This window comes from Atractosteus spatula, chromosome 6 (assembly GCF_055471065.1).
Source record: "Atractosteus spatula isolate fAtrSpa1 chromosome 6, fAtrSpa1.hap1, whole genome shotgun sequence".
In the NCBI taxonomy this organism is placed as follows: Eukaryota; Metazoa; Chordata; class Actinopteri; order Semionotiformes; family Lepisosteidae; genus Atractosteus; species Atractosteus spatula.
Window position 1 is genome coordinate 44,068,588 of NC_142711.1, and position 18,472 is coordinate 44,087,059.

The window sequence follows — 18,472 nt, forward strand, 5'->3', positions numbered from 1 at the left end:
AAAACTTTGAATTCCGCTTGGAACGTCTGAACTCTTACAGTTCATGTCTTGACAGCGAAGCATGGTGGTAAAATACTATTTGCACGTCAAATGGCATTTGATCTTGTTGTATTAAAAACCCGCAAGGACCAGATGTGCTATTAACTCTATAGCTGGACTGCTTCAGGATCTGAAATTTGAATGACAATGGGATATCACGGGGTTTATTAAAATATCAATTACCCACAAACTAGTACAAATGATAAGATGTGCATTACTGAAGCCCAACTACAGTACTTAAAACTGCATGTCATCCATAAGTATTGTACTGATACAAAAACGTTATCGATAGCTAATATCGTTATTGTTGAAAATGTGATTTTCAGATAAAATACTCAAATAAACACGACCAAAAAGATAAAGACGCTTTGCTTATGTTAACAGTGTAAGTGTAGGGGATGTTAAACTTGCAATTAAACTGTATACCTACAGATACCAAAATGTATCAAGGCAGAGTTCGAGATTGTAAACAGGTAAATAAGAAGTTATGTCTTTAAGCAGCAAGAACAGAGAACTGACTGTAGAGATGCTGGTACTGTACTTTGTGTTTTTCACGGGCCAAGAGCACCACCTAGTAGTAGCTCTAATCCTTATAGCTATATAATTATAATAATAGTGTGAAGCCGATACTGTGGTATACTGCAGTGTACATCCTGCGCAGTAAAATCAAAATGGATGTTAGAACAATAACAGCTGTTGACTTAATAAGAATAGATTATTAATTTATTATAATATTAATACTTGATTGATACTTTCGGAATACTTAAATGCAAAGTGACCAAAACCTATTGCTGGAACACAATACTTCACACAAAACTGCTATATTAAAAAAAGCATACTTAAAATATTAACGTGAGTTTAATACGTTAATACAAACGGGAAAGGTCTAAGCATAAACTCACTATGGGAAGTGCTACATAGTGCCCTGCATTTACAGCTTTTAATGTAAGTATACTATCATAACATTAAAATCGTACAGTTCCGTCTCAGTCTCGCTAAATCACACAGGCGCAGGCATGTCACGTGACCGTGCGGAGGGTCATATGATAGCACAGCTCCGGGGTGCACATTTTCAGGATGTCTGAAAATGAAAGAGAAGCCGTGCTCGGTTCAGGACTGTTTCTGGGGATCAGTCTTCCAGAGGCTGAAGAGGTCAGGCTTTAAGTTGCATGATTTAGGAATGAGCACCTTTAGGTATTCATTAAAATTATGTTTTTCGGTAAACTTTTGTAGAAGTTAAAATACAGTAGCTCCAAAGAGAAGGATCGATGCTGTTATCCGGGTCATTGAGCACATATTTGCAGAGTGAAATGCGTCATGATTGTGGATTTTAAATTCATTAAAAATATATCTCTGAGAGAATCACTGGACCTCTTAACCCAGGCATGATTGTTCTACACGACATAAAAAAAAAAAAAACATCTGTGCAAAACAGGAAATGTTATCACATTGCTGTGCGCTTCCAGTGTGTAAACCAAGATTGTGATCGTTCGGAACACAGAGGGTGGATATGCAAAGTAATTAAAGGCTTTTTGCAACTACTGCAGTATCCATTGATAAATTATTTTTCAGAAGGTCTGTTAGTTTTTAAATGTATATTTTATTTTTTATATATATTTACGAACCAATAACGTGAACCGACAATCCGTTAAGTAGTGATACTAAGAAGTCCCATTAACATCTCCTGAAAAATGCTTTAGTGATCAGAAAGTGTGATTAGCGGATTTTAATCTGATCTTTCTCTCATATACACTGAGCCTCACCACTAAGGTGTGTACCCCTAAAAACGGTGAAATTCTATCTAATATTTCCTACAGCATTTCTGTTGTGGTATACATATTAGTTTAGTACTCAGCAATTTAGCAAATAACATATACTGTGTTTTTAGTCTTTGGTAATTCACCATAAATTCCCTTTAAGTCAATTAGCCTTCATTTTATATTTGAGAGATCTAAACTGCATAATAAAATGTCCATTTGGCTCATGTGCTCGCATTTATTCTGCTAAAGGCTGACAATTACATAACTCATTGAAAAATATAAAGCTTTCATTGGGTTTTCTGGTTAAGGATTATGAAAACAGGAAGATAGAAAACATTAATAGTGAGGCAGGTTTTACAGCCTGGAATACTGAAAGCTCAATAAGTTCAAAGTCCTCTGTGTGACTTGATTGTTAATCTCGCATTCAAAGCCAAAAGACACCTACTGCCACAGTGATAGTGCTACCTTTACTACAATGTATTGTACTGTGCAACAGTGTATCTATGAGAATTCTTTGACTTTTTGTGATATAATATATAGAATTATATACCTTATAATTACCTTATAATTAGGGTATATATTTTTTAAAATGGCCCAATTTCCTCTGCGTTAATTTATTTAAACAATCCATTTTTTGCACAGTTTTCTATTAATTTAGAAATTAATTTAAATATGCAACAATTCCCATTTCTTCATTAATGTTAACACTCACCACTTCAACTGACCTCTTCCTATATTTCCCAATATAGAAAATAAATCCTTGTAAGATCTTTCCAAATTAATTTTCTTCACTGCATTGGAGAAGAACTGCAAATGCTTCCATTAAATGTTAAGTAATATCCTGTGTTTTTATTTGGTGTAATCTGTTTTATCTGTCTTGGAATGCCAAAACATGTGTGTATTCTTCCTGGTTTGAGAAGGTTTATTGACTGCAAATGGAGACATTCTTTGTGATGAAATGTACTGTAGAGACCTAAAGTTAAAAAAGGTTAAAATCTCAGATGGTAAATCCTCCCTGTCTTCTTCCCATCCAAAACGGCAACCTTCCAGCTACAGGCGCACATCCTAAGCCACAGAGCTTCTGCACCGTTCTGATGTTCTGTTTTAATAGTGCCTGACTTCTCTATTGTTAATACTTTCAGCTGGATGACAAGGAGTTTAACATCCCTGTTGTAGAGATCCCACCTACATTGGAGAGCATATTAACAGAGGTGCAGTTTACATTACAACATCTTCCTTATGACATTGTTTCTGACTGTGCTTTCTATTAGAACAGCATTTCTTAGAACTATTTGCAAATGTGAATTTCATAGCTTTAGCGGAGTATAATGTGATTACATAAGTGTAGCTGGGAGTGTTCAGTAGTCCATCATGACATGCAGGCTCTAAAATTAATATTCTAATACTAGGTTCGGTGGGGCCAACGTTTCAAGGTTACTTTATAACCACATCAAAAGAAAATAAATGTTTAATCATTGTTTTGTGTGATTTTAGATAGCAGGATTACTTTAAACTGAGGATTTAAAGTTTTGTTTTATATCTTTAATTTCTTTAAGATGAAGAACAATTAAGAAGAATTTAAAAATATGTTAGTCATACAGAAGGATAGGCTGGTGTCTTAGCTTGGAAAGTCTAGTTTGTTGAACTGGTAATTCTACATGAATTCAGGAAGTTAAAAAAAATGCTATCAATTACAGGATTCTGTCATTGAAGACGATCTTGATCCTTTCTTGTTGGATGAGTTTACCTTGTCGGCAGAAGAGACAGGACAAGAAGACAGCAGTACTCAACAGACTGATGAAAGCATTAGAAGACAGACCTCCCCTTCTCCGTGGTAAAAACAACAAAAAACACTTGAACATTTTCCCCTTACTGTTCTTGCCTGAATATAGATTTAATCAATTGCTTCTCAGGAAGCCTTAGTGCTGCGCTGGTCTATAGGAGTTGGAAATGTCCAGAAGCACTTTCTTGCTCCGTGACCGCTAAGAAGACCATTTGTGTCGCTTGATGACGTGCACAGGATGCCCACAGTTTTCCGAGCTGCTGACACATAGGATGTAGTCATTGCTGCATCGCAAACAAAATTCCTCAAAAAGCTAAAGTGTTTTGTATGTGGGAAAGACGCTTGCAGAAATTTGCAGTAAAAACCAATTGCATGAACAGCAGTGTATGGACAGGTTTCACAGAGTCAGGTTATTTTTCTATTCTCAGGGGTGTAACAAAAATACAGAGAGCAGGGCATTATGACTTCTGAATCCTTCAATCCCAAGGACATATCTTTCAACCCAGGGGAGAGTACTGAGACGCTATCAGCACTTTGATGTTTTTATCAGATTAAAATAAAATTATTTAGTTAGATAATCTGAATAATTTTAATTAGTCTTTTTCTTTCTACTTATCGTGCTGTTTCTGGTTGGTGTGTGTAGACTTCAAGGACAGTGCCACTATTGCTCACCGCAGATGGGTGTCAAGGCATCATACAGTAGTCTGATGAGATAATTCTGCAAAGCCCATATTTGTCCTTTTTGTTTTCTTTCCCACTACCTAGGATCAAAGAGCCGCCCTTGCCCGATGTCGAGCAGGATGCAGTTTTGTGCTGTGTCACTCTCAGAGGAGTCTCCACGCAGATAGTCTCGGCTGCGGTGGGTGGATTTCTCTGGAGTTCCCATTTCTTGTTGTAACAGACGTCATGGAGCATTCAGCTGTAAATTCTAGAAAACAAAAAAGGGTAATGACAGTTTGCAGCTGTTCTAGGGTTCCTTCCGTTGTGTCCTCCTGATAACTACTCTCTCACTTAAAGAAAAACATGCTTCCTCTGTGTCAAAACAAATTGAAAAATGTATGTTATTGATTTGGGCCGGCTTGAATACACAGTGGTTAGCATTGCTGCCTTGCAGTGCTTGGGCCCACGATTCAGTTCTGGACCTGGGGTGTTATCTGTGTGGAGTTCATATGTCCTCCCCCTGTTTGCTTGGGTTTCTTGTGGGGGCAAAAAATACTGGTAGGTTTGGCTTCTTGGACAATTGCCCCTGGTGTGAGTGTGTGTGTATGTCTTTCTGCCCTTCGATGGACTGGCATCCCATCTAGGGTGTACCTTACCTTGTGCCTGTTGCTTGCTGGGACAGGCTCTGGCTCCCCTGCGACCCTGAATTGGAAGAAGCAGTCAGAAAATAGATGGGGAGATATTCCTGAATTGTAGTAAATCCCTTGTTTTCTGCTTTTAGGACCGAGTGGCGGCAGGACTGCCCACTGCAGTGGTAAGTTACTCTGTCATCCAAAGACTTCCTGAACCTCAGCAGCAGTTTTGCAAAATGGAACCTCTTCATAAAGGCATTGCTCTATTTAGCCATTTACCAGCAGTTTGTTTTTAACAGAACAACAAAAATGCTTTGAGTTGGAAAATGTGTAATATTGTCTGATTGATACTTATTCGTTCGAGAGGAATGACAGAAGCTGATACAACAGCATCTGCAACCCAGATGCCCGTTGATGGGGAATTATCCGTTTCTCTTTTTTTCAGTAAACTGTCAGTTCACTGCCTAAAGAAAATATTTGCCATTTTCTTGATGACAGCTTTGCATGTGTTGCAGTTGTAATTGATAAATATTTTTGATGCTCAGTATGTATTAAAGATTGAATTCTGATTTGATGGACCAATTGTAAGCAAGTATAACAACGCCATTATGTTACTAACAGCCATCTTTCTATCTGTACCTTCTATATTCCTCTCTTGAATAACTGATGGACAGGTTTGTGCATATTTCTGTTCACTGAGGTGTGTGTTCTGCATGGGAGGCAGGCAGATGCATTAGTGATGCCTTTTGAGAAGAGAGTTCAGTTACAAGCGTCTTAAAATAACTGCTGTGTGCTTTTATGTTTCCAGGCTGTCCGTGGCATTATAGCAATTGGAACATCAAATGGTCTGTTACTGATTTTTGGTAAGTATTCATTTAAATGTGTGGCTCTGTATACATAGATCTCTAGATTTATTTATACATTAAGAGAATGTTTTGTTAATTTATAGATACTTTTATAAATAGAAAGTGATAAGTTTACCCTCTTTGCATCCTATCATATTAACTTATTTTTTACTCATTCTTGTAAATTTTACAAGAATAATGACAAGGATAATTATTCTCATTATTATTCTGTTATGATGATAAGTACAGAAACTGTATTTTTTAATATCAAAATTTGATATTTCATTTACATACAGTATGGTGTTAATTGGACCTTTTTCATTTTAATACATACAGTATCATACCAACCTGCTGGTGGTTTGAAATCTTAAACCATGTGACCCTGTACTAGCTACAGTATTTAGTATTTACAGTATTTAATTTTATAATACTGTATAAAAATCATACATAATCATTATTTGCAATATATGTAAATTATTCAGCCTATTTAATCAATGTATCCACTCGCATTTTCTGCTGTAGCTGCTTTGACTGCTATTAATGTAGCCTAATTTGTGTGAGCAATATGAATAACATCTTCTAAAACTTGATCACAATTACTTAAAGTGAACTGTACATGAGCAGCCAAAATGAAGTGCTGTAGTAGCCAATCCATCACTTTCACCAATCAAAACTTGTTGATGCATCAGTTGTTAACAGAATTTGTTAAAGAAAAATCCATACAGATATTTTCTGTACTACAAAATACAGATCCGTTAGGATTAACTGTTAGTGTAAAACATATTCACTAATTTCAACAGAGCATCAGCACAGAGATGCTTCTGCACTTCAAAACCGATAGGAAAGAGTAGAACAGTGTTAAATACCTTTTGTACAATGTGTACTGTATGCAGATACAGTATGTAGAGTAGTTATTGTGGTTATTTCAATGTTTCCTTGCAGTAGTATGTTTTTCAACCACATACTCTTATATTAGATTTTATGTTTCTCTTAATTAGATAATTCAGGAGTGTGTTTTTCTTCCTGGGGAATGCAGTAAAGCAGGGGTTTCCAGTCCTGGAGATCCACACACCAGCTTGTTTTTATTGCAGCAGAGATCCTTACTTAAACGAATCCTTAATTGAACCAACAAATTGTATGGTTAAAGTTTTCGTTATGAAGAAAATAAGTGTAGTTTTTGGTCAAAGACTGAAGAATTTAAGTTAAGAAATTGAATAGTTAGAAGACAGCCTTCTTCATTTTTAAAAAGTTAATTTAACTTAAAAATAAACAGTTCAAATTAAACCTAGTATTTGTTTTTTGTAATAATTCATCTAATAGGTGATCAGTTCAGGGACTGTTAATGCATTTTGATCCTATAAATTTATATATTTGTAACACATTAGAAAAATGCTAATCTGACTAGAGTAGCTAGTCTCCTTCACAATGTAATACCTCATCTTTGAAGGACGGTATCTGAAGTATGTTTGTGAAGAGTTTGTGAAATGCAGTTTTTCTGGTGGCCTAATATAGGACGTGTCTATTTGTGTTCAGATCCAGGCCAGGTTCTAAAGCTGTGTTTGGGAAGCACAGCTATTGGTGCAGAGAAAGGCCCGATATCAGCACTCGGCATTAACAGCAACTGCACTCATGTTCTCTGTGGATTTGCGAATGGACAGGTAAAGAATGCAGATGGGCTCAGTGAAATAAAGATCCAGAGGCTAAAAGGAATTATTGCATGGGCATCCAAGCTTCCCTCTTCGGGCTTTCACTCACTTTTATTGTTTTCACTATTATGTTTGCTTTTACTGCCAATTTCATTCTCTAAGCAGTTTGAGCATGGAAATCATTTTGCCTTTCTTTATTTCAAGGAAAAGGGCCCAAAATGAACACTATTGATTACCAGCTAATTTCTTTCTGTCTCGGTACATCTGAACGGAGGGTCAAGTTTCTGGGGTAACTTCTGCACTATTAGAACTGTTTACATGGGTCTAATTGTTGTGGTTTTGAGATTTCCTCTGTTGGGATAAACATTTCTGAGCACATTCTGAGAATACTGTAAACTGATGTAAACTAGTGTTTTCAATGTCAGCAAAATGAGTAAGAGGCAAAAATAACAATCAGGCAGTTTCCAAACTCAATATAGAAGCGAAATTTTGATTTATGATCTGGTTTTAAGAGGCAAGTGTGCTACCATCAACACCCTGAGTTTTTTTAAAACTGGGACATGCTTAGATTTAGAAAATATCTGTTCTTATGACTGAAATCTCAGTGATTTGTGCCTTTTGAGTCATTGCTCTATTAATTAAAACACCTAATGTTGTTTGATCTTCAGATTTTGCAGTGGGACCTAGAAACAGGAAAGTTGCTACGTACCATTGCAAATGCTTTTCCTCATGGTAATGCAGTTGTTAATATCAAGGTAAGGCTTATCAAAATAGATAGATAAAACAGCCGAATGTTTCCTTTGACCTCTAAACCTAGTAAGCATGTGTTCCAAAACTTGTCTCAGTCTCAAAAACAAGTCCTCTTGGAGACCTCTGAGCATCCTGACCCATTAAAAATACCTTGCACTTGAGAAGGACGGAGAGGACTTGGATTTGAACATCACACTCATTGCACTGCCTGTAGACATGTTAAAATGTCCGTGTATTAACACTTTGGACAAAAGCAATCTAATAAATCAGTGCATTGCACATTTTACCTGTGCAGATATTTAATCTTGGGTCCTGTGTCTGTTATTGATAAATATCTGTGGGGCCACCTTTAACTAGGGTGGGGTAGCTGTATATAATTATGTATAATAGTAAGTAAAATAGTTGGGAAAGTATTGTCAGCATTAGGTGTTGCACCATTGGAGGCAACTGGGACGAAGAGTGGAGTGGCAACGTGAATTGGATAATGATGAAGCACCGCCGAAGCTAAGATTATCTTTATTTCTTCTTAGTTTGTGTGATTATTTCACAAGGTTGATTCTTTTTAAATGCTGTTTAGGATTTGTAAATAAAGATTTCAAAATCTGTATTCCGTTTCCCAGTTCACAGATGACCCCTCTCTGGCTGTGTGGAATGACAGTGCTGGTTCTGTCTTTGAACTTCATTTCAAGTACGTGAATGACTAAGATGATTTGGCTGATTTTGTCAGACTGACGTTTGTTCTTTACAATTATTTATTTTATGTGCGTTTATGCTCCAGCTTGCCAGAACTCTCAACCAACTAAGTGACCTTCTGCTGATTAACATAACTGTAACATTACTGTTAAACCTGATAACTCCAACTAAGACATGATTGAAATGGTGAGTACTAATGTTCGGTTGTCCAGTTATCACTCAAGAGCATTACATCAGATTGTGTTTTAAAAGTTTGCATATTTTTATTTCGTTCTTTCATTTACATTTCAACATCGTGAAAATCGATAGGTTGCAGTGATTACCAACACACACTGACCTTCCTGTCACTTCAGTTTTCTTAAGGCCTCTGAACAAATTCTAAGGCTTTCAGCCTTACAATTCTCAAAAACCATTCAAAATTCAGCACTCGGTTACTTTATTAAGAACTTAGTTCAACGTCACAGCCGTTTGTAACAATCAGGAAATAAAGACATTGCCTAAAAGCTGCATCCTCTCCTAAACATAGTTGAACTGGCCCTTTTATAATGTTTTTTTTTTTCACAGCACCTCTCAGCCGCCCACATACTGTATGTGTTTGTTCCCTCCAGGACATGAGTCTGTGGTTGAGACTGCTTTCCTGTTCTTGATGTAGTCGCATATATACATTTCCTTGTGGTTTTAGTTGGGCAGAGCTGTGTGCAAACAGAAGCTTTGAGAGGAGCCTAACATAACTTTTGAGGACTGTAGTTCCAGCCAGTTTCCTTCGTCATGTGTTGCAGGAGATCTCTGGGGGCGAAGACGCACGAAGTCCACTGTCTGTTCAGCAGCGACAAGGGGAAAGTCTACTGTGTGGAGCCTCTGAACATTGGGGAGCCATTCACAGGCCACTCTGTAGCCCAGCACTCACTGGTGGCCATGGTGTCACTCAGAAAGGTATAGGCTGCGTGTGCTGTGTTCAAGTCTTCTAATGGCTTGAGTGGTTTTTCGTGCCTTTGTTTTACCAGGTAAGTGCCTGTGGTAATTGCCAGTAAGTTATTGCTCACAATAATTTCATGAGTGCTGTAAGGTAAATAAGTTCTTAAATTCTACCTTCTACTAGAAAAAATATAACAGAAGATGATTTCGATTTATCTGACATATCTTCTTTTCTCTTTTTTGCCGTCTTTTGACAGGTGTTGATTATTACCCTGAAACCTGACTTGAAGGTTGTTTGTGCTTCCCCTGTTGTGAAGGTAAACCTCAATTAAAATTGTATTGTTTTGCGTGTTTAGAATTGCCCATTGTTTTTTGTCACATACTCGGCTGATTCAGAATCATCAATTCTGTGTTTTGGCTTATAGTTAGCTACAAACCTGTCTGAAGCAAGACCTCTGAGGGTGGTGTTCAGGTAGAAGACAAGTGTTTGTACAACATACCTGAAAATATGCAGCAGCTAACTAATTCATGAACATACAGAATGTTGGTTTTTAAACTGAATAATATCATAATTGGCTAAGGGCAATGTGAAAAATACATGCAAGTGCTGTAGTTTTCATAGGTCATGCTGCCATACAGTTACGATAAGGGAAACATCTTTATAGAAATTTGGTCATATGATAGGGCTCTCTTGTTTAGTTACACAGTGTTTTACAAGCTTTATTTATAAGTTATATTATATCTGTTTAAGTTGTGACTGATGTGATACAATTTGTTTTGCAGACAGATGCTCACTGTATTCCCAGTCTGGCTTGGAATTTTTTATGGATTCAGGAATCAGTTGACCCTGTTTTAGCTTTTTGCCAAGGTTCCTGTATGACAATGTTTCATGTAAGTTGTGAATTTTGTGTTTGGTGGCATTTCTTTTGGTAATTCAATGCATTGACAAACTGTCACTGGTGTTATGGAGCTGAAATATCTGTTTTTAAAGTAAAATAAGTTTCTAGGTGTGTTTTTTGCTTTTCCTGGGTGGAATTATTTTATTTACAGAAAATTGACTCTGATTAATTGTCCAAAGACATAGATATTAATAGTATCTTAATTTCTGTTTTCATTCCAGGTAAAGTGTACAAGTGAAACATTGTCAGTTGTCAAAATAAGGGAAATAAAGCTTCAGTTTGAAATTATTAATTTTAAGGTGAGTGCCTGCTTTTTTCCAAAGTAAACGTAATCCAGTAAAATTAGATAGCTTTCTTTTGTGAAATCACTATTGCTGTCTTTCTTAATTGAGGATGTTTGTTCCAAAATGTTTTTTTAGTTTCTCTTATATTTATGATTTGAATAAAACAAATCAAAAAGTAATCAAGGGCACCAGTAAAGTAATGATCATTCCAGTTTTTGGGCACAAAACAGGCATCCTTTTTGAAACAAACAGTAGACTTCTAATATGTTCACTGTACATCTTAGTGACCAGTACTATATGGCCAGCTCACCTATAGCCAAACATTCACTTTAGAATTGTATGGACACATTCAAAAAAGGAGCTTTAAATAATCTATAGTTGCAGTCTTTAGAACATATTTTTTTATAAAGTCAGGATATATATTTGCAACAGTGAGAATAAAAACAAATGTAGAATAAACCCGATTTTGACAGCACGGGTCTGGCACATTAATGAAATTAATGGTTATAATTTTCTGACATCAATGTTTCAGAAGCTCAATAAAACCTTTTATAACCTAAAATTATTAAAGAACTAACACTTTACTCCACTCATTTTTTCTGTTCTGTTTTTCCTCAATGATGGGAAATAACCCAGAAACAATCTTTCTCACATCTTTTCAATAAGCAAAACCTTGCGAAAAGAATGTGTAAAATTTTTTCAAGTTCATGAACATTTCCTGTCGCCGAGTCAGAATGCGTCAGTAACATGACCCATGTTCATGACTTATGTTATTGACGGGGGCCCTCTTCCAAACCAAAAATAGCCCTCGGATCATCAACCCAATTAGGAACTGCCAGATTCGACACTGCATTCCATTGGTGCTTCCCTACCACCCTAACACACTTTCTCTTCCCAGGACCTTTAATGACAACTCCTCTATTTTACAGGATGAAACCTTCACTGGTAACCTCTTTTCTAATCATCATCTCATTTCGCCGTCCACCTAATCTATGTAACCTTCTTGTTCACAGCTCCCTAGACCTCTCACAGCAATCATCCACACCAGGCACTTTCCCCTACAACAGAACTCACTGCATCACCTGTAAATATACAGTATATCCGATACCACGCTCATTCAAGGCCCCTCTGGACAATTTCGGATCGCACAGATGACATCACGTATTTCCAGCAACCTTATTTACTGCATCTCTTGAAGAAAATACCCAGCTAATTACATTGGTGAAACGGGAATTAGACCACTTCAGGGAACATGTCAGGGCTGTGAGGATCAAAGATCTTTCCAAACCCATCATTTATCCATTTCACCTTTAACGGCCATGATCATACTGATCTCTCCGTGTACGTCCTCGCAGAGGGGTTTCAGAACAACTGTTGCAGAAAGACATCTGAAACTAAAATTATCTTGAAACTAGGATCACGTTTCCCCCTTCTCTCAACGACGGACTCATCTCCTTCTAATCCTCTCTATTCATTCGCAGGTTTTGACTGCACACCTCTATTTCAGTTCTCCAAGAGTGTTGATACTCCTTCTGTCCCACTCTCCTACCTCCTCCCAACTACCCTGTCTTCTGTTTTCCCATGCTTTATTACCTGCCAGTTTCCCTCTTTCCCTCACACCTGAAGAAAGCTCTACAGCCAAAATATTGTCTCTTTTCTTTTCCTTTCAGCATGGAATAACCTTTACCTGTTCATTTGTTCCCTAAAAAGCACCTTTAGAAGGTTTAATATAGGTGTTTCCGTAATTGTATGGAAGTGTTTCATTTGCTTTTCTTTGATTGTTGTTTTGCTCCATGATATGGCAGGAGCAGATGACAATGTTTTTTGCTACTGGTATTCTACAGCAAAAAGACACAAATACGTACTTACCTTACCTGTCACTGTTGTTTCTTTGTATGTGTGTACTTCAGTGGATGAATATGCATACGCTCCTTCTCATTGATTCTGTGGAGAAGCTGCATGTTCTAGACAGGAAGAGTGGGAAAGACCTACAGCTGCTGGACCTGCCTGACCTGCAGCTCGTACACACCTGCTCACCATCCAGGGATGGGGCTGCTGGGACAGATGTATGTGTGGGATCTATCCCCTAACCATTGCCTCTGTACTGGACCTGATTTTTCCAATGGCTCCCATAAAATCTTTGAAATCGTGCCTAAAATCACCAGGTTTGGAATTCTGTGAGGGGAAATAACCCAGTCTTTTAAGGTCATGAAATTAACTCCCACAGTGGAAGAAAAAAAGCGATGTGTTCTAATTTCTTATGTGAATACAAATGCTTGTCAGTTCATGACCATGTTGTGGAAAAATTCTTCATCTGAAGAGCAGGAAACAGCCTTGAGTGATTTCAGTCTCCATTGAGTTCAGCAGTGCAGCAATGGGTCTTCCGCACAGGACAAGACACACTGCAAGGTTTTCCCAATTCTTATATGCAGTACAAGCTCGTAAAGAATTTATTTTACTCTTTAAGTGATTGTCCTGTTTTATTAAATGTTTGTGTCCTGTCCCTTACTATGTGATTTCTTCTGCTCTTAACACCTTGTAAAAGGAAATTAGTTGCTGCAGCTGTTATAGCAAGACTGTTTATTCTAATATAGCTTTTGGTAAAGGCTAAATTAACAGATCCCAGCAATTACTCTAATACCTCCCAGAAGGTGGTTAAGTAGTAATATTGTAATGCTGGATACCTGTAATAAATATCAACAGTACAGTATATCCCACTTCAACCTCTAATAGAAGCTCGCTGTCAATGTTCGGTAATTAAGTGCTAAATTCCCTGTAATCTCGCATTCAGAACCGTAACTTTAATTCCCTTTGGTACCAGTGGCACATGGCTTATTTTTCCTCCCAAAATGAATTAATAAAGAAAGAGGAACGTGATGCTTATGCTTCCAGCAATGGCACAGAAATGATAAATGTCATGTTTTGGAGAAGACGAAATGTGTACAGTATGTGCATGATTTCACCATTGTGTTTATTGTATGCTTTTTTTAATGTGGTAATAACCTGTGAGCAGTTCCAAGTCCTGTTTTATGTCTTTGAAGGCTACAACGGTTAACAAGATCACCTATCAGTCAGTGGGCAGTCACGGAGGAGAAACAATTTTGCTGGGGGTCAAGGTGAACATTGTTTTTCTTTATTTCTTCAGTTTGGTTTTGAAATTAAAATGCGTTCTGAAACAAAGCGTGACATAGAATAAGAGGCTTTGAAAGGGTGTGCAGCTGTGCAGAGAATGGGTGGTGGCCAGGCCAGAATCAACCCCTGTTTTCTCTGTTTCCGCAGTCTGTGCGAACTGTCTCGCTGAGAACCTGGGCAGAGGTGAGATTCTGCTAGCTTGCAGTCAGGGACACGTACTGGGGTTCAGGTTGGTTTTCATGCTTATCTGGTGCCAATGATTTGTCTGTCCAGAGGCTCGACTCCCTGGTGAAGCAGGAGCGGCATGCAGAGGCCTTGGCGCTGGCATGGAAGTTCTCGGAAGGAAGTGCCAAAGCTGTTGTTGGTAGGTCACTCTCGCAACTTGGGACCGGAGTCATTCCACTCTTCACTGCACACTGGCAGGGGTGGGATGCACATTACCGAGAGGTGTGGCGGGTGTGAGAAATCCCTGAATAAAACAAAAGTATGAAACGGTGCATGTGCACTGAAGGTGAACAAGCATATAAATATTTCTCACAACACCAAAAAATCTGAAAGCTGAAAAGATAAGAAATAGAGTTTGACGTGTGGAGACAGTTTATTATTGTTTCTCAAAGAAATGTGTTAAAACCCTTGAAATGCCATTCAATTATCTTAAGCTTCTACTGTATATTCTCAAATTCACGTTGCCCCCATTAGTAAGTGGCTGGCTGAAATGTTCCTGCTTCCACCATAACTTTGTCCAGTAAATATACAGTAGTGCACCACAGGTTAACAGTCAGTTTCATGAATTAGTGTAGCTACTCTGTTTTGTATACAGATATCACATTACATACTATAGTACTAAGTTACAGCCTTTTGTTGCTTAGAGCCTTTATTCCAGTGTTACATCTTATAGTTAAAAGTATTTTATTAATGAAATGTCTTTAAGGTCTTTCTGGGGACAAACAGAAAAAGAAAGCTGTGGTGGCCAAGAAGGTAAATATTTTGTTTGGGTGTTTTTTTAATATTTAAATTTAAGTATTTAAATATTAGTTTAGGTAAATGCAATTTAGTTCAATTTATCTTAAGTTATGGTTATGGTAAATTATCATCATTGTGCAAAACATTCATGTGTGGATCTAGTCTGTCATGAAGGCCATGAAAAAAATAAATAAATAGAATTGTAAATCATGTAATTTTAAAAAGTAAATCGTGAAACTATTTTTGAGCCCTCAATGTGCTGAACTGACTTTCTGCCTGGTTTTCTTTGTGCTCAGTGGTAAGTGGAGATTTAATATAATGTTTAATATAATGCTCAAATAATTGACTTTGCAGAGAAAGTGGTGTAATGTTTGCCAGTTCTTGGCAGACGTGCTCAAACCCTCTCCAGTTGTTAGGGGATCATTTATGAACGTCGGTTTTCATATCTTTCCACATATTCTCAGTAACATGCAGATGCAGATTTTGACTGGACCAGTTGAGGACATTAACTTTCATATTTCAAAGCTACTCCATTATAGATTTGACCTTATGCTGTGAATTACTGTCCTGCTGAAAGATTATTTTTTTGTCCCAGTTTTAGGTGTTTAGCAGACTGAAGCAGGTTTTTCTGTAGGATAGCTTGTACTTTTCTCCATCACTTTTCCATTTAATCTTGGCCAGCTTCCAAGTCCCTGTTGATGAGATGCAGAATTAGAACATAATGTTACCATAACCATACACTATTGGGAGTTGTTGACTGGGTGATGCATTGTGTTGTTTGCTTAAGATGTACTGGGATAGATTTTAGGCCAGAATGTTCCAATTTTGCGTTATCTGACCACAAAACAACTTTTTCCACATGCTTGCACTGTCTGTAATTTGCAAAAAAACATTTACTGCAAACATGAATTGAGATGTTTGTTTTCAGTAATAGTTTCCTTCGGGCCAGCTTTGACTCATGGACATTTTCTCCCCTGTCCCCTGTGAACTCTGTAACTCTTTCAAAGTGGCTGTTGGCTTCACCTAATGATCCCTAACCAGTTTTCTCCTTGCCAGGCTGTCCCACTAAACTGAGCAGCCAGGCAAGTAGGAAACTAGATAAACCTGATAGTCAATCAAGACAGTGATTGAAGAAGACATTGATTTATTCTGAAATTATATGAACCACTATCATTACACACAGACTCAATAAATTGTATGGCTCGTTAAGTTACTTTTGTGCACCTAAATTAATCAGTGTTTAGTAGCTAAGGGTTTAAATACCTATTCAATAATGACTTTTCCATTTTACTTTTATATTAATATTTGCTTTCTTTTTGTCTTTTGCTTTGAATGTGTTTACTAGGTTGTGTACAGTATATACTGTAGCAAGTATTAATTGCTACTTCAAGGTGTTATAAACGAAAGTTTTAATGCAAAAAAAGTTGTAAGGTTCTGAATAACTTTTGCAAGGCACTGTATATCACAATATCAGGCCAATTTCCTGTGCTGCCTGCAGCTTTTCTGTCATTGTCACATGTACTTTGCACTCCACGAAAAGGTTCTGAGCATTTGCTGTGTAATATTCCCATATTGTTGCTATTATTATCATTTAAATTCTTATTTGGCTGACGTGCCAGATTATATTCACGTCTGAGTACCATGGAATGTTCAGTCAGTAAGTTATAGAAAATAGCAAGGTTTCAAGATTTCAGAATACAAGTTAATTTTTATACTTATCCATATCCTGTTGATTCATGTTGCTGTCCTGAGGTGTTTGTGTGCCTGTACAGTATAAGCTCTTGCTTATATTAGTCAGTAGGTACAGTACCTTATCTCAGATAAACTTACCACTTTCTCAATCATATTGTTCTTCCAAACAAGTGTTTATGGCAATGAACCAGGTAGAACCTTAAAATATTAATATTATTTGGCAATATAGGTTAGAGAAGTACATATTATTAGCTGCTTGTGTTGGGGGGGGACAGATGATTCCAAATTGGGTCTGTGTAAACCAAAATCTTAGTGTAGAAAGCTGAAAAAAAATAATGTAGATACTGTATTATGTGTCAATGAGGTTTCGCTTTCATGTTTTGAAAGCAGCACTCTAGCAGCTCCCTGCTGTAAAAAAGATAAACTTTTAACCTATAGCAGGAAGGGAATCACTATAAACTCTGTTATTAAGTGAATGTAAGTTCATAAACTTTAATCAAAATATAATCTTGATATCGATAATCTCAGGCTGTCCTCCAGATACGATTCAGAGATTTTGCCCATTGTCTCCTATGCCTCTGCTTAACCTTTTTTCTTGTACCCAGACTCATAAATCCAGAGCAATGGTGTTGGCTAAACTGTGTGGTGTCGGTCCTGCAGGTGGCTGACATACTGCTGGACTACCTGGAACTGTGTCTGAGGAGATGTCCTGAGCAAGGCAAACTCCAGGTCATGGAGCAGCACTTCAAGGTGGATCTTTGTGAGCTTTTAGCCACAAGAGTAGAGGAACTGATGAATGACTAGATTTTCCCCTCTCTAGAAAGGCCACAGTTATCTCTTTACAGTGCAGCGAAAGGGTTTATGTACCCATTAGGTTTTCTGTATTCTTGTGTATTTTAGATGTATAACTTAAGATTTTTCCAAAGATCCAATTATAAGATAACCTGATCAAAGATGCGTCACAAAGACATATCGTTTGGTTTGTCTGTCCATCCATCCATTTTCTAACCGTTTCTTCCAATTCATGGTCGTGGGGAATTTGGATTTATAATTAACAAAATGATCCAACAGTAAATGATGTTCTCCTTACAATAAGTATACTGCATGTAATATTTGATTCAGTAATTGATAGCAGGAAATTCAGTTGTCAGCACAGCTCTTAGTCATACAGTAAAGAACATGTAGCCACTGCACAGACATGCAACTTACTGTAGTACATTGACACAATTGATCATACCATCCTGTATAGTAAAAAAACAACATACAGTGTTGTGAAAAAGTAAGTACACCCCATGAAAAGGTGTTTTTCGACATATTTGCATGTATGGATATTTGATCTTCATTTCAACAATATTGATAGATAAAGTTGATCTAATTTAACAAATAACAATGAAAATTATTCTTTACAATCATTTATTAAACATAAAAAGTCAGAAATGCAATTGTGTGCTATGGAAAAAATAAGTACACCCCCTAGCTTGAATAGCTGGTGTTGCCCCCTTTGGCAGAAGTCACTTCTTGTAGGCGTTTCTTGTAATTCTCTGTCAGTTGCCTACATCGACTTGCAGAAATTTATGCCCACTCTTCCTTACAGAACTTCAACTGTGTGATGTTTGAGGGCTTTCTTGCATGTCCCCCCACAGCATTAATATGGGGTTAAGATCTGGGCTTTGACTTGGCCATTCCAAACCCTTCATTTCTTCTTTTTGAGCCATTCTTTTGTGGATTTGCTTGAGTGTTTTGGGTCATTGTCTTGTTGCAAGGTCCACTTATGTTTCA

At 37.3% G+C, this 18,472-nt stretch overlaps 1 protein-coding gene across 3 annotated transcripts in view; it reads left to right on the forward strand.

Moving 5' to 3' along the window:
• Positions 1–1,113: 1,113 nt before the first annotated feature.
• LOC148832940 (vacuolar protein sorting-associated protein 8 homolog) overlaps positions 1,114–18,472 on the forward strand; it is a 46,702-nt gene continuing 29,343 nt past the window's right edge. For all 3 annotated transcript variants that reach the window (XM_088918355.1, XM_088918356.1, XM_088918357.1), the window contains exons 1-19: positions 1,114–1,191; positions 2,942–3,010; positions 3,497–3,633; positions 4,348–4,441; positions 5,024–5,056; positions 5,683–5,737; positions 7,253–7,377; positions 8,034–8,120; positions 8,736–8,803; positions 9,588–9,741; positions 9,981–10,040; positions 10,507–10,614; positions 10,844–10,921; positions 12,817–12,972; positions 13,948–14,022; positions 14,186–14,221; positions 14,312–14,402; positions 14,970–15,016; positions 17,354–17,443. In XM_088918355.1, the coding sequence (XP_088774481.1) occupies positions 1,117–1,191; positions 2,942–3,010; positions 3,497–3,633; positions 4,348–4,441; positions 5,024–5,056; positions 5,683–5,737; positions 7,253–7,377; positions 8,034–8,120; positions 8,736–8,803; positions 9,588–9,741; positions 9,981–10,040; positions 10,507–10,614; positions 10,844–10,921; positions 12,817–12,972; positions 13,948–14,022; positions 14,186–14,221; positions 14,312–14,402; positions 14,970–15,016; positions 17,354–17,443 (1,638 nt within the window). In that variant the 5' untranslated portion in view covers positions 1,114–1,116. The remainder of the gene's footprint in view (positions 1,192–2,941; positions 3,011–3,496; positions 3,634–4,347; positions 4,442–5,023; positions 5,057–5,682; positions 5,738–7,252; positions 7,378–8,033; positions 8,121–8,735; positions 8,804–9,587; positions 9,742–9,980; positions 10,041–10,506; positions 10,615–10,843; positions 10,922–12,816; positions 12,973–13,947; positions 14,023–14,185; positions 14,222–14,311; positions 14,403–14,969; positions 15,017–17,353; positions 17,444–18,472) is intronic.